The sequence below is a fragment of the Myzus persicae genome, unplaced genomic scaffold (genome assembly GCF_001856785.1).
Source record: "Myzus persicae strain clone G006 unplaced genomic scaffold, MPER_G0061.0, whole genome shotgun sequence".
NCBI classification, from domain to species: domain Eukaryota; kingdom Metazoa; phylum Arthropoda; class Insecta; order Hemiptera; family Aphididae; genus Myzus; species Myzus persicae.
Window position 1 is genome coordinate 126,874 of NW_019103967.1, and position 14,567 is coordinate 141,440.

A 14,567-nucleotide genomic window follows, 5' to 3' on the forward strand; every position below is an offset into this window, starting at 1 on the left:
ATATTTCGTTTACTCATCTCTTTTTAATAGAGAAGTATAATGCATGTATGCGCACTGTGCAGCGCTGGAAACCCTCAACGTAATAATAGAATTGGGTACAAAAATAAATCAATTGGTCACTTGAACGTGATATATATATATACAATATGCATTATATACGTACCTACCCACGTCGTATTATAGCATATACATGTATAAAACAACAGTTGTAACTAATAGGGTATAGCTGCACAAGGCGAATCACTGGAACTTATAAAAGTACATTTTGATTTAATCAAATAAACTCACCATTTAATTTAACATTTTATCTTTTAAACTAATTGAATAATAATTAAAAATAATATTGTTTTGCGAAATGTTTAGGTAGGCATATACCCGCCTGTATGCACTCATTATGTTTTTTAAGTATCAGATGCCTACGAATACACGATGTGTGGCGTATTATATTAAACTTGTCAATCGTTGATAAATATAAAAGTACCAAATCAATACTCACATTCATATTTTTACTCGAGTATCAAAATTTTTATTTTACCTTTTTTTTTATTAACTTTTATAAAAAATTTAGCTCAACAATTAAATTATCTTACAGCTGAACAAAATAAAGTTTTATTTTACCTTTGTACACTGTATTAGGTACCTACCCAACATTATACCTACTCTATACTTCACAGTAACATTTTAGCATAGATTATGCTCATAGGTTATAATAATTCTAATACAATTGTTATATTCTGTGTATATAGCATAATATGTTAATCATCTTTGAACGATTCCAAGCAAATGATTTTCTTTTGTGGAATGATTAAATTGAATATTTTATTAACTACAAATAATTGGACATCAAATTCACATTTGAATTCTAATGTATTAGATTAAAGCTATCGGAAAGTCTTCCAAACTTTATTGAACACTTATTTTTTAAACACTACTTTCAGAAAACGATGTAAAATGTTCGATTGTGAGCTTGTGACATAATTATTATAGACATTTTAGGCTACCTAGTACCTATATACGTTGTACATTTATTTTTGAAATACATAGGTACCTAGTTTTAGATATAAATTGCTATCAGCAATTTTAATAATCTTAACATATTGCTATGTCTAAACATTATTTTTAATTTTGGTTGTATTCATTTTACGAATCCTTCTCTCATATTCATTTTATAAAATTAATTTACAAGTAAAAAAAACCTTAATCAGCCTATACATAACAAGAATAATAAATAAACAATCAATAGATATTTTTCTAAATTCTTAATTTCAAAACTATATTAACATTAATTTATTTTCACTAGAAATTAATTTAAAACTATCATCATATTTATAGGTACTTACAAAAGTACAGTATTTAATAAATACATATACATAATATTATACTATTATGTCTTATGTGTATCATCAACTATGTATGTTAGGCCTTTAATACGTAAAATGTATGAACATTGAGGTGCATTCATGTGCATCCAGACGAAATTACACGAAAATACTAGTAGCCGTCCGACTTTTAAGTTGTATATAATAATAAGTATTTTACTGTTATTATATGCGCTTACAATGCAATTATCATTCAAGAGGGGAACACGGGGCGCGACCGTAACAAACGCAGCCATTGGCCGAAGGCCGCATCCAATGGGGTGGTTTTCGTCGGTCCGTATTTTCCGGAGGGATGTTTGCACTGTCAGTTAAATTTCGAAATCATAATCATCCCTATCGTTGTGCGCTATGGCTGGAGGACCTTACTTATCGCCGTTACCCGGCGACCTTTTATCGGAATACATGTTTGGTAGACGAAGACAGGCAAGTTCGCATCAATCACTAAAGAAAAATGTTTTTTTACATACTAAAAATTACGAGTAGTCTGCTTTACATTCACTTATCATATTGTTAAATTTATTAAGAAATAAATTATTATTGTTATAAATAGAGAAGAAACCGGACGACGTTTACGCCACAACAGCTACAAGAACTCGAAAGCCTTTTCCAGAAAACTCATTATCCAGACGTGTTTTTGAGAGAAGAAGTAGCTCTACGAATTAATCTTTCCGAAGCTCGTGTACAGGTCAATATCAAATATTTTTTTTTATACTACCATAGTACCATCTACTCAAATACAAATAGTATTATAGTGTTCTTTCACAGCAATCGTTTAAATTATTATCAATTTTTTTGTTTCTTTCCCTTACAAATCGTGACTCTGAATTTCAAATAACATGTTTAGTATAATATATACGAGTATACTGTAGGTACTTATTTTTTTCATACAATCATTTATAATATATTTTTTATTAGTAATTATTTAAAGTTTTATTAATTGTTTTGAAAACTTCATTCATCGAATATTTGGCATAGGTACTTAGGAAGATATTTTAATTTTTTATAAATTATCATAAATAATGGTATTTGAAATATTAAGGATATTATTCTATTTATTTAATCTATTCAAAATATTTCAAATAACGCTAAATATTTTTAAAAACTATGTACACCAAGCATTAATTAGTTGAAATAAAATATTGCGGCATTTTTAAAAATATGTAAAGTAAACTTAAAAATTTGTATGTTTTTTATGAAAAACCTATAGTGTTTTAATTCAACTTATTTACCCTACGTTTCCACTCATAGCCCATAGGTGTGCTTACGGGGTATATAGGGTACCGTCTTGTATTCCCTCCAGGCTGAGGGCAGACAAAGGTATAGGTATATTATGGGACAAGAATTATAAAATTATATCCTTTTCAACAAGCACATCTTCATTATATATGTTTTAATTTTTAAACGAAAAAAAAACTTGAAAATGTTATTTTCTTATAAGAACTTAATAATTATACATATTTTTAAGGAAATAGTATGAGCATTTATTTAGGAGGACACTTTGTATAAGTCGCATACCCTGGGACCTATGTCTGAGCACGCCTATGTCTTTAATACCATGGGTATTAATTAATTTAAGTTAATTATTTTTGTTATAGGTATGGTTTCAGAACCGCAGAGCTAAGTGGCGCAAACACGCACGGCTTCAAATAATTCAAGATGCGTGGAGAATTCGCTGCATGGGTTTGAATACACAATCGCTTTTATTGGGTAAGTTAATTTTTGAAAAACTTAACAATTATAAGCTAATTTTGTTCAATGAGCAAAATTGTTTCTCAGGTCGTCAAGCACCAGAGGGAACAACTCGTTTGGCGGACGATAAAGAATCTCCGCCAACGCCTCCAACCCAATCAACTGTAGTCTCGTCACCCACCCATGTACCGGGAAGTTACCGAATGCTTCAAAAGTATGGTTATAACTTATAAATCAGCCAAGAATAAATAATTTGAAAATATATTAACACGAGCATTTTTAGTTTTCAAGTAACAGAAAGACCACCATTAGTTGGACCTCCGACAAATACAGTTACCACCAAATTGTTCTGCCCGTATTCTTCTAATGGTAAGATTGTTGATTAAATAATTTACTATGCCTAATTGAATAATAAAAATATATATATATGGTAAAGAACGTAATAAAACTGCGTTTCTAAAACTTAAAAATTAAAACATAATAATTAATTTTTTTTTTTTTTAATTGTTCAAACTAATTGTAATTACAAAGTTTAAATAAAAAAAAAAATTTATTTTGTCTAATACATCTTTAGTACAACTTCGAATTAATGTTGGTTATAGTTCAACAACTGCAATATGACACTTGATAATGCACCCACTTGATCAATTATTAATAGCTTTTAATCTGAACACACAAGAACTATACAATACTACTATGCTAATATTACAATTTATTATAGTGCTATACAATCATTATCTATCAATATGTATCAATTTTACAGCGTATAGTAATATGTATTTACATACAACTACTGATGATATAATTTTATTTTATACGCTATAAAGTTAATAGCTACTAAATCATTTAAATCCGCATTCTTTTTAAGAAATATTATACCTTGATTATAACCAACCTAAATAGATATTATTATAAACTAAAGCCTATAAGTGTATACTCATAATACACTTATTGTCCTCTGTTTATTATTTTTTTTTTTTAAATGGCGATAAAATAAGATACCTATGTCTAGCATTACTATATATATTTATTTATTTTATATTGTACTTTTTTAGAAAATGAAATTTCAAATAGACGTTCAGCTCATCACCAGGACACTAGGTCGGACATGAACGGAAACCTATCTTTGATGGTAGGCTCTGTGGATTTAACATGCTCAAAATCTCGGTCTACCAGTCCCGAAGAGGAAAACGACATAAATGTAAATGATTAAATACGTTTTAATCAGACTAAATAGTTAAGAACGACAAAATGCAATTTACTTTAAATTTAAGTTCTAGTTAAAAATATTATGTACAATTTAAATAATAATAATTTCTAATAAGTAATTAATTATATACTTAAAAAATATAAATTATTCATAGTATTTCACTCTTTATTATCATAAATTATTATACTTAAAATGTAAATGTATATGTTATAAATACATATTAAACAAATAAGTGAGTTATGTTTAGACAAAATCATTCACTTACTTATATAAGTATATATATATAATATATATATATATATATATATGTATGTATTATATAAGTAATCCTTTTAAATTGTAATATTATCTTAATATATTTTTATTTATATAGGTAATGGTTTTTACAAAAGAGACTTAATTAATAATATGTTTTATGCAAATTACTTGTGCACCTGCAATATCAGAATTGATAAATATTATTTGTTTCTTTTTATTTTTACGAATAAATGTAAATATCTCTTAACTCTATTAACTAGTGAGTCTACTCCTATTATAACTTAAATATTGTAAACAATGACTGATCATAAAATCATAAGATACAGTTCATTATAATCTACTGCTTATGATTCGTTATTATAATATTCATTTTCATCAATTTTATATACTATTATAGACGAATCGTTATACTACAATAATGTAATAGATAATTGGTATTTAGTAATTAAACTTTAAATGGGTATCCAAAAATCATGTAAGAAGATATATAGTTACTTACTTAATAAACTTTTATTTTACATCTAAAATACAGATGTACGTCATCTGAATTAGATTCAAAGTAATTGTAATTACTTATTTGTTTGTAAAATATAAACAAAAAATTATACTTGCACAAAGAAATGTATTCTAAGCTATATAATATCTACATTCTACAACTTAGCTACCTATATATTATTGTAATCATTAATCACGATTCGCGGTACCCGGTCACCCGGACGTTTTCCCGAAAAACGTTTCTCAAAAACAATAATCCAAAATTTGTCTTTATATAAAAATATTTCGTTATTATAATTTATAGACGTCTAGGTATACACAAAAATGTAGCTGATAGCCGATAGGTACCTACGTAATATTTATATTACCTACCTACTTTAGTTATTTGTTATACTTGTTACATCGTTTTTGTTAAATGTTTGAAAAAACATGATTTAAATTTAGTAAAACTCAAGTAGGACATGCTTTTGTTTGCTAAAGTCTAGTCGATTAATTATTGTTATCTACTCATAGGTGTCATTACGGAGTAGCGTGGTCCAATATTCACATGACAAGTGTAGGAAATAAAATCAAATAAACTAGGTATGTAATTTAAACATTACAATGTAGGTATCCACTATTCTATACACTTACTTTTTCAAAAATTATTTAAATTTCTTAACCGACGACGCCGCTGGTATGCTTTTACAGTAGTCTTCCGTGATGGGAATTACTCGTTTGAGTCAAAAAAAATTAATTCGTTTTAGCAGTTTTGGGTACAGATCATTTGCACCAAAATTACCTTCGTTAACATTTTACAATATTTTTTTATAAATATTTAAAGACGCAACATACGTTATAATTTATAATAAAGTTATGTTTGTAAGTCTATAGATTTTGAGGTTTTGTATATCATTGCCTAGACAGATTAAACAAATTTTAGAATTAATTATTATTTGAAAAAAAATATATTAGTTTATTATAGTTTATAAAAATATGTACTATTATCTATTATAACCTATAATTTAAAAAACGATTTGTAATACTGATTATTATTTTTTTTTAAATCGTATTAGATATTGCAATATGATTTGAAAAAAAAATTTGTAACTATGATAATGTTAAAAATAAATAATTATTATCATGCAAAATTTAATACACTGGTTTATTTTGATTGATATTTTTTATTTTATTAAATTCAAATTTTAACATTTGTCGTGTCTTTAAAATATATGAATTAAACTAAGTCTTAATTGTAAAATGTTTAAGGAAGCAAAGAACGAACATACCTTCTTTTTAGCTACGCATAAAACGAATTAATGTTTTTAGTGAAAATGAGTGGTATTCACTAGTATTGACCTATACTATACACCAGAAGTGCCCAACCTACGGCCCACAGAAGTATAATTATTCCACCCGACCCGTGAACATTTTGGCATTTTATAAAAGTAAACATTCCTGCAGATATACAAAAAAAAATTTTAGTACATTTTTGTTTTCGTGGAATTGTTTTTTTGAGAAAATTAATTCTCTATTTTGGTTTTCGTGAATCTATCTTTCGAGAAAACTGTCATCTAGGAATACATATTGAAGAAAACGTTTTCGAATACGTTTTCATAATCTAATCATCAATCGTCTTTGAATCAGACTATTGAATGGACTATATAGATCTTTTGAATACTAATTATCAATACATAATAGATAAGTCAGTAAATGTATTTTTGTAAAATGTAATTATATAGTGGATTTAATTATACATTTATAATTCAAGGGATTAAATTGGATAAATATGTGAATTTATTGTTGTTACTGGCACAATTCTTTATTAGTGTGTATAAAATAACGAACTATTGTATTAGATAATTTATTTCGATTGCGTTTAGAGGTTGAATGGATACCTGGCATAAATTAATTCAAACGCTTTACAAATAATTAATTTTCGTTTACATAATAAATATTACCTATACATCTGAGTAGGTACATAATTTGCATTTACTTTTACAACTGATGAAGTAACGTATATGTGTTTCACAACTTCTTATATCACTAATATTAAAATGTAAATATTAAATTCAGTTATAGAATATATAAATAAGCTAATGGTGGAAGTGCTGTAGGCTAAGAATTTTTTTTTTGTGGAAGGACACATTTTTTTCGTTTAGTTTTTGTAATGCTGGAATACCTACTTATCACCTATTACTTGATGCCCCGTCCATCATTGATGGGTAAGTCTACTATGTAGTAACTCATAATCAATATTTGTTAGTCACTTTAATTGCGTAAGAATTAAGTACTTAATTACTTTGGTATACTTACCTTTTAAATAAATCAAATTTCGAATTACATAACAATGAGTCAATGGTTTAAAAACAGTTCTTTTAAATGCATATGCACTAAAAGTATAACAGCTAAAAATATGTCGAATAATATTGTAATAATAACATTCCTGCAACTCTGTTGCCTGACACATAATTATTGATCAACGTGCGTCATTTCCATATTTACAAAGATGTTTTCATTGAATAAGCCGAAATAAATATTTCCATAACATCAGCTACTAAATACTACAAATAATTTTTTTGCTATACCCATAGTTCAATAATTCAGTGACAGAATAGAAACCTTAACTGAACGAACAAATGAACATTAGTTATTAGCTTATGATGTACCACCATTAGTCATATTGTAAAGTACACCACAATACCACATTCTCAAACAGCAATAATTTGTAATGATAGTACCTATTATGATAATATTAATTGTATACTATACGATAAATCGATACCTGTGGGCTACATGTAGAAGTGGGAGATAGATGGTTGTGGACAAATCACCTTCTAATGTATGATAACATACTGGTTCCAATCTGAAATCGTCTCACATTAAACCATGCACCTAGGTAGTATACCAGCTAGTATGAACAGAAGAAGAAGCCGGTTAATATAGTTTATGGAAAACGTACCATTAAACGTAAGTAAAATGGTAAAATATATATTCATTTATTTTATTATTATTTTTATTTTGTTCCTGTATCACTACAACAATAATTAAATAATTACTAAACAGTAAAATGTTGTGTTATTACTCTTTGAAAATTCTTATTAAATATATTAATCAAAACAATGAAGCTAAATTCTACATTACTTATTAAGAACTACTATTGTTTTTAAATTCTAATTGAAATATGATATTCTCCAAAAAGTAGATATTCATTGCTTATATAACTATCCTCGACAACCCAATACCTATATCCTATATCGATGACTTCTTATACATGTAAACAATGAGTTTATTATATTATGTTGATTTTTGAGTAGCACTGTAAATCGTTTTTAATATTTTATTTTTACTGGTTATAGTTCTATAAGATATAGGACTCAATACAGTTTCCGAGTGACGAGCACACAATTATTTTTATAAAATATTAAAATAATATTTTAGTTTTTAATTAAATAGCTTTCAACATTTTATCATTTTTAAAAATTGCAATATGCGAGTATTTACATTTACAAGGAATTCCATATGTCAATACTCATTTGCATCTACTGTTATTTTTAATATACAGATTTTTTATATTTAAATAGAATACAAAACATGGGAAGCTGTGCATATTATATTACATGTGCGCTACTTATATTTCACTTCATTGCCACTGATGAAGCTACAGCTGAAAACAATTTACCATTCATCAGGTAATTTAAAACTCAAAATACCTATTAATTACCTAACAACCATACATAAACTACTAGAAACAATAGTAATTACTAATTGGTAACAAATAGGTGGGTACCGACCTATATATAGGCATTATAATGGAACTTTGAATGAAGATAATCATAACGCTTTATACGTATGATCTTATACTTTAAAGACAAAATTTTAAACTATATTCAATAGTGAGAATTAATTACATCGGTAGGTCAAAATTTAGAATTCCTCATATTTTTCAAAAGCAACAGGAAAAACAAATAAAAAATTGAGGAAAAGCGGAAATTTTTACGGAAAAAAATGATTTTGGTTTTTAGTGTAACTCTTACAAAAATGACCGTAGGTAGATGAAATTTTCACTGAATATTTGTATACGCATTTTCTATACACCATAAAATTTTCAAAATATTTTGATTTGTGTTGAACTATTTATAGGCATATGAAATGTTCGATTATTATTTGCTTTTTTTAACTAGTCGATAAAAAATTTTTTGCTCGGTCAAAAAACCTGTATATGTAATACAAGATTCCTTGTTAGTTTGAAATTAAAAATAAATCAAACGTAAATCCACAGTAACTTTATATGAGAGTTTAAACTTAGAATTTTTACAAAATTCGTAAAAAAAACAAAAATTAGCGTTTTATATTTAGTTAGATATTCATAAAAAAATGTTCTATTTATATCTAAGATTTATAAATTTGATACAAGATTCCTTACAAGTTTGCCTACCTTAATATAAAAAAAAGTTTCTACCGGAAAGTCAAATAATTAAATTTTTATGAGAGTTTGAAGTTGGCATTTTTACAATATTGGATATTCACTTGATTTCTCTTGTAGCGATTTTCTTATTTTGTTGTAACTTGTAATTCAAAAACAAATTACTGTAGACACTTGAAATTTACAAAAAATGTTCATTTCATCAATTCATATACTTGATCACATTTTCAAAATATTTTCTGCTCGTGTTAAGCTGTTGCGGACATTTTCAATTTTCATTTTTTTATATAGCAATACTAATATCATATACATAGACACATAGTATTATGTACCTAGAGTACCTACTTATATATTTCTTTTTATTTAAAGCAAAATTTACAAATGCGTGGACAATAAGTGTATAATTAGCGAATTTCAAGACGAAAAGAAGGAAATCAATGAAGTCAATGAGTCAATGGACGTTTGCCGGTTAACCTGCGGGCAATATGGTTCACTATGGCCGAGGCCGACTAAAATGACTAGTATAAAGTAAAACTAAATTTCATATTACTAAAATGAACAAACAGTTAAATGTAAACAAATTAGTATTGTATTAATGTACTTATTTGAATAAACAATTTTAGAGATTCAGTTTTTAAATTTGGACTTGACAAAGTTGAGTTTAACTTAACGTCCGTGGCCGACGAATTAGGAAAACAATACATGGTTGAAGTATCTCAAGTTTTAATGTCATCGTTAAGAAAAATTTGCGAGCCACGATGTATTCCAAACGACAACAACCTGACTGTATTCATAACCACGGACACTCCTTTTACTAATATTAAGTTGTCGACGGACGAAAGTTATGAATTAAACATTTTCACCTATTGTAAGACGAGAATGTGTTATGTAATAATAATTGTTTCGGTTCTGATGATAACTCTCACAATGCAAAATATGTTTTTTTTTCTAGTGGACCAAATAACGGCAAATATTACAGCACAAACCGTGTATGGTGCTAGGAACGGGTTGGAAACATTACGACAGCTAATAACAGCGTACGGCAAGCCTAAATTTGACGGCAAGACACTGGTGATAGCTGGAGAGGTACAAATAGTCGATGAGCCAGTATACGCATATAGAGGATTCATGCTGGATACCTCGAGGAATTATTTCCCACTTTCGGCCATCAAAAGGACAATCGATGCTATGGGTCATTCCAAACTCAACGTATTCCATTGGCACGCCACCGACTCTCACAGTTTTCCATTAGATTTGCCTAGTGCTCCACAAATGGCTAGGTGAGACGTGATTATAATATTTTACAACTATATCTGTCGGCGTATAGCTATACCGAATGAATGTTGTATAATATACTATATTTTATTTATTGATGCTATAACTGTAAAGTTAATGAAATGGTATCGACGCGTATCGTGAAAGACGTATGTAGAACCCGAACAACATCATTGTAGGATATCATAATATTAAAATAGTTAAACACTAAAAATCCTTAACTCAATATTTAGATTAAAAAAAGGAACATGCGGGTAAAGAATGAAATAAGATTAATGTCCCTAAGTAAATTATTATTAACAGGTATAATAACAAATATTATTTCATACGCGCTTTTAAAATATTTAAAACATAACGGTACAACACTAGTCACAACTAAATCAATGGTAATACGATTTATTGTATTATTATTATTTATTTGTAAGCCCGATGGGGACAGTAATCTTAATATATTTATAGCAGAGTACAATAATTGAATACCAATACAATATATGAATAAATAAATTTAAAGATAATAAAGCAGTGATTTGGGGATTCAGCTGAGATCAAAAATCAACTTTATGTGTTATGAAAAATATATAAAGAGACAATTGCGTTGTGTATGTTATAGATATGGTGCATATAGTCCCGAAAAAATATACTCGTACGCAGAAATCAAAGATCTTCTGAGGTATGCATTAGTTAGAGGTGTTAGAATTATTATGGAAATCGATTCACCAGCGCACGCTGGGTATGGATGGCAATGGGGCAAAGATTCCGGTTACGGAGACATGGTGATTTGTCTGGGTAACCACCCATGGTGGGATTATTGTGTACAGCCTCCGTGTGGACAACTTAATCCATTAAACAATCATACATACACGTGGTTAGGAAAAATATACAAAGATTTGGTCAACGTATTTCCCGAAGGAGAAGCATTTCACATGGGTGGCGATGAGGTAATTTATTATATTTTTTACCATCATCAAATTCGTTTAATTAAATAAAAATAACTTACACTTAGATTTTAAAATCCGGCTCCTTACATAGGTTGCTGTTAGGTGTTGGAACACAACAGCCGAAATTGTTGATTGGATGAAGTCCAATAATCGAAGCTTAACTGAAAGCGCGTATATGGAATTATGGTCCGAATTCCATAATAAAGCATTAACTGTATACGACAACGAAGTAGGCAATTCAAATTCGGACATAATTGTTTGGTCTAGTGGATTGACTGATCCAAATATCATAGAAAAGCATCTCGACAAAAACCGATATACTATTGAAGTTTGGGAAGGAAACACAGATGCCGTAAATTTATTAAACTTGGGTTATAAAGTAATTGTGGCTGTAGAAGACGTCTATTATCTGGATCACGGATTGCGGCCACCGACCACTTACCATTCGTGGAAGGTTATTTACAACAACCAAATGCCGATAACCAATAACCCTAATCTCATTTTGGGGGCAGAAGTACGTAATAGCCAATAGTATTAAAATATAATTCATCTTTCATTAATGTATTAATTCGACCGATTTTTCTAGACCTGTATGTTTTCCGAATTCGCTGATGATTTTAATTTGGATGTTAAAGTTTGGCCAAGAGCTGCAGCTTTAGCCGAGAGATTATGGGCGGATCCGTCCACTAAAGCTTTGGAAGCCGAGTATAGGTAACGGATAATTTATAATTACGTTACAACCAAAATAACAAATAATACGAAACTATAATAATAAATATTTTTAACATTTTAGACTATTGCAACACCGCGAACGACTTGTATCACTGGGAATCGGCCCAGATAGAATAACTCCAGAATGGTGTAATGATCGAGAAGGCGAATGTATCATTAGTTATTGATAACTCAGAATATGTTTAAAAAAAATGACTAGAACAAGTACCTATTGAAATAATAAAATAGGCCTATTATTATGGTATTTTGAATTGCAACCGTAATTCATTGTAGTAGTTTAAAATATTTAATAATCATACGATTTAGGTGTATGCAATTCGCCAATACTTTACTATACACCTACATAGTACATTCTTGGCAATAAAGTTACAGTAGATCATATTTATTTTTTTAATATCAGACATTCCATGTTTTAAAGTATTTTAATATTATGATTTTTATACAAATAATGATAACAATTTAACAAGATGTGAATAGCGGAAAACCTCTCTAAAATATAAAAACACATTCCCCAGCGGTGAAATAAAAATCGGAGGGAGTAAATATTTCTTTTGCCGTTCAATGATTATAACTCAAACTATATATTTTTAACTTCCAATTTTCTAGATACTTGACATTTTTGTGTTTTTTCTGAGGTTTTCTTCCGATATTATTTGAATTTTAAAGATACGTTAGTTATGCGTTTGAAAGATATTACAGTGTAAAAATGATCATCAATCGTTTCAAAATTAAACTATTGAAAATATCCTCTGACTTCTGAGAGAGCACTTATAATGTTATCACCTTTAAATTGTATAATTTGTTAATTAACTCGAAACAAAATAACTGAAACTAAACGTAAGCTACCACAATTTCGATGGTAATCGATTAGAACTACAATTTAAAAAAACAAACAGCCAACAAAATGTGTCACATATTCAGATTTTAATAAATAATTTAATAATTTGATTGGATTAATCCTTAGATGATATACTATGATTCCCGACGTGTCTATCTCGGCCTTGTAAATAATTTGAAGCACACAATATGTGATTTTATATCCGGCTGAAATGCTTCATGTGCGCATGAATTAAGCGAACCGTCGCATATCTTACCTGTATGTAGGTGTTGGTCGCTGATTGATTTATATTTATATTGTATTAATTCACATAGATAAATATGCGATATTTCTCTTCTTGATTGACTGACGAATTCCATATTTTAATTTTTTATTCAGCTTCATGACGAAACCCGTTACACAGAAAAAATTTATTGGAAAGTAAAATTCATTTTTTATGAACATTTCAAATTGTACGACATTGGACATTCACCCATAAATTAACGATTTCTCATGTAATGATTTTCTTATTTTGTTGTTATTCAAAAAAATAACATTAGATACTTGAAATTTTCGACAAATGTTAATTTTATCATTTTCCATATTTGAGACAACTGTCAAAATATTTTGATTTTTTTTGAAATTTTCAATTTATTTTAGTTTTCTATAAATCACAATAAAAAGTTTTCACTATAGGTCAAAAAGCTTGAAAATGTAATGCGATATTCGTCATAAGTTGCTATAATAGTAATTCAATATTATTAAAGATACATATAACCATGATTTTTTTATAAGCTTTTAAAGTTTAAATTTCGACTTAATTCATAAAAATCACAAAAATTTGAAAACTATTTTATAGTTCCATATTTTTTTTATGTTGAATTCTTATAACTAGGGATTGGAACTCGAAAGCAAGATTTCTCAAAACTCATCATAAATGTTTCATAGTGTAGCCAAAAAATCTAAAAATTATAAAAACAGTCTTCTTTAATAAATATATTTTAAGTTCAAATTTGGAAATTAAATATTTAAACGGAGAATAATAATGGTTTTAGTATTTTTTGTTATTTAAAAATATACAGTCTCTGTCCAGAACCGTTTTTCGCATACAATTATTTTATATCATTGAGCATTGAGTTCAAATCTAACACAGTCATTTACAGTGACCCACATCCCACGACTCGCACGACGCTCAAAGCATAGCAAAGAGTTACTCACACACCCTCCTTTTTCCGGAACCTTTTAAAATCTACTGGAAATTCTTCACTTTTGCTATATCAAAGTACCAGATTCACTTTCTTACCGGAAAAAGATACCGAAATAGAAAATCGAGTAGTTTGTTTTACACACATTTCCTTAATAAATATAT

General features: G+C 28.2%; 2 protein-coding genes across 2 annotated transcripts; both read left to right on the forward strand.

Annotated features, from left to right (window-relative positions):
• The first annotated feature begins 1,683 nt into the window (after nucleotides 1-1,683).
• Nucleotides 1,684-4,378, forward strand: LOC111037020 (retinal homeobox protein Rx-B-like). Its single transcript, XM_022319370.1, has 6 exons — nucleotides 1,684-1,802; nucleotides 1,930-2,064; nucleotides 2,975-3,086; nucleotides 3,156-3,282; nucleotides 3,352-3,437; nucleotides 4,124-4,378. The coding sequence occupies exons 1-6, from the start codon at nucleotides 1,728-1,730 to the stop codon at nucleotides 4,279-4,281; spliced, it is 693 nt and encodes a 230-aa protein (XP_022175062.1). The 5' UTR covers nucleotides 1,684-1,727; the 3' UTR covers nucleotides 4,282-4,378.
• A 3,468-nt stretch (nucleotides 4,379-7,846) lies between these two features.
• On the forward strand, nucleotides 7,847-13,128 carry LOC111037031 (chitooligosaccharidolytic beta-N-acetylglucosaminidase-like). The gene is made up of 9 exons (XM_022319386.1): nucleotides 7,847-7,980; nucleotides 8,595-8,702; nucleotides 9,806-9,964; nucleotides 10,060-10,304; nucleotides 10,389-10,716; nucleotides 11,322-11,649; nucleotides 11,741-12,163; nucleotides 12,236-12,360; nucleotides 12,443-13,128. Exons 2-9 carry the CDS (start codon nucleotides 8,605-8,607, stop codon nucleotides 12,546-12,548), a joined length of 1,812 nt encoding a protein of 603 aa, XP_022175078.1. The 5' UTR covers nucleotides 7,847-7,980; nucleotides 8,595-8,604; the 3' UTR covers nucleotides 12,549-13,128.
• The last annotated feature ends 1,439 nt before the right edge of the window (nucleotides 13,129-14,567 follow it).

Bases quoted from the DNA above. Each gene is read 5' to 3' on its own strand.
- LOC111037020 (XM_022319370.1), top strand. From the start codon at position 1,728: ATGGCTGGAGGACCTTACTTATCGCCGTTACCCGGCGACCTTTTATCG. The intron at 1,803-1,929 runs GCAAGTTCGCAT...TGTTATAAATAG, and splicing joins TGTTTGGTAGACGAAGACAG to AGAAGAAACCGGACGACGTT. The intron at 2,065-2,974 runs GTCAATATCAAA...TTTTTGTTATAG, and splicing joins TTTCCGAAGCTCGTGTACAG to GTATGGTTTCAGAACCGCAG.
- LOC111037031 (XM_022319386.1), top strand. From the start codon at position 8,605: ATGGGAAGCTGTGCATATTATATTACATGTGCGCTACTTATATTTCAC. The intron at 9,965-10,059 runs GTAAAACTAAAT...AAACAATTTTAG, and splicing joins ACTAAAATGACTAGTATAAA to AGATTCAGTTTTTAAATTTG. The intron at 10,305-10,388 runs GTAAGACGAGAA...TTTTTTTTCTAG, and splicing joins ATTAAACATTTTCACCTATT to TGGACCAAATAACGGCAAAT.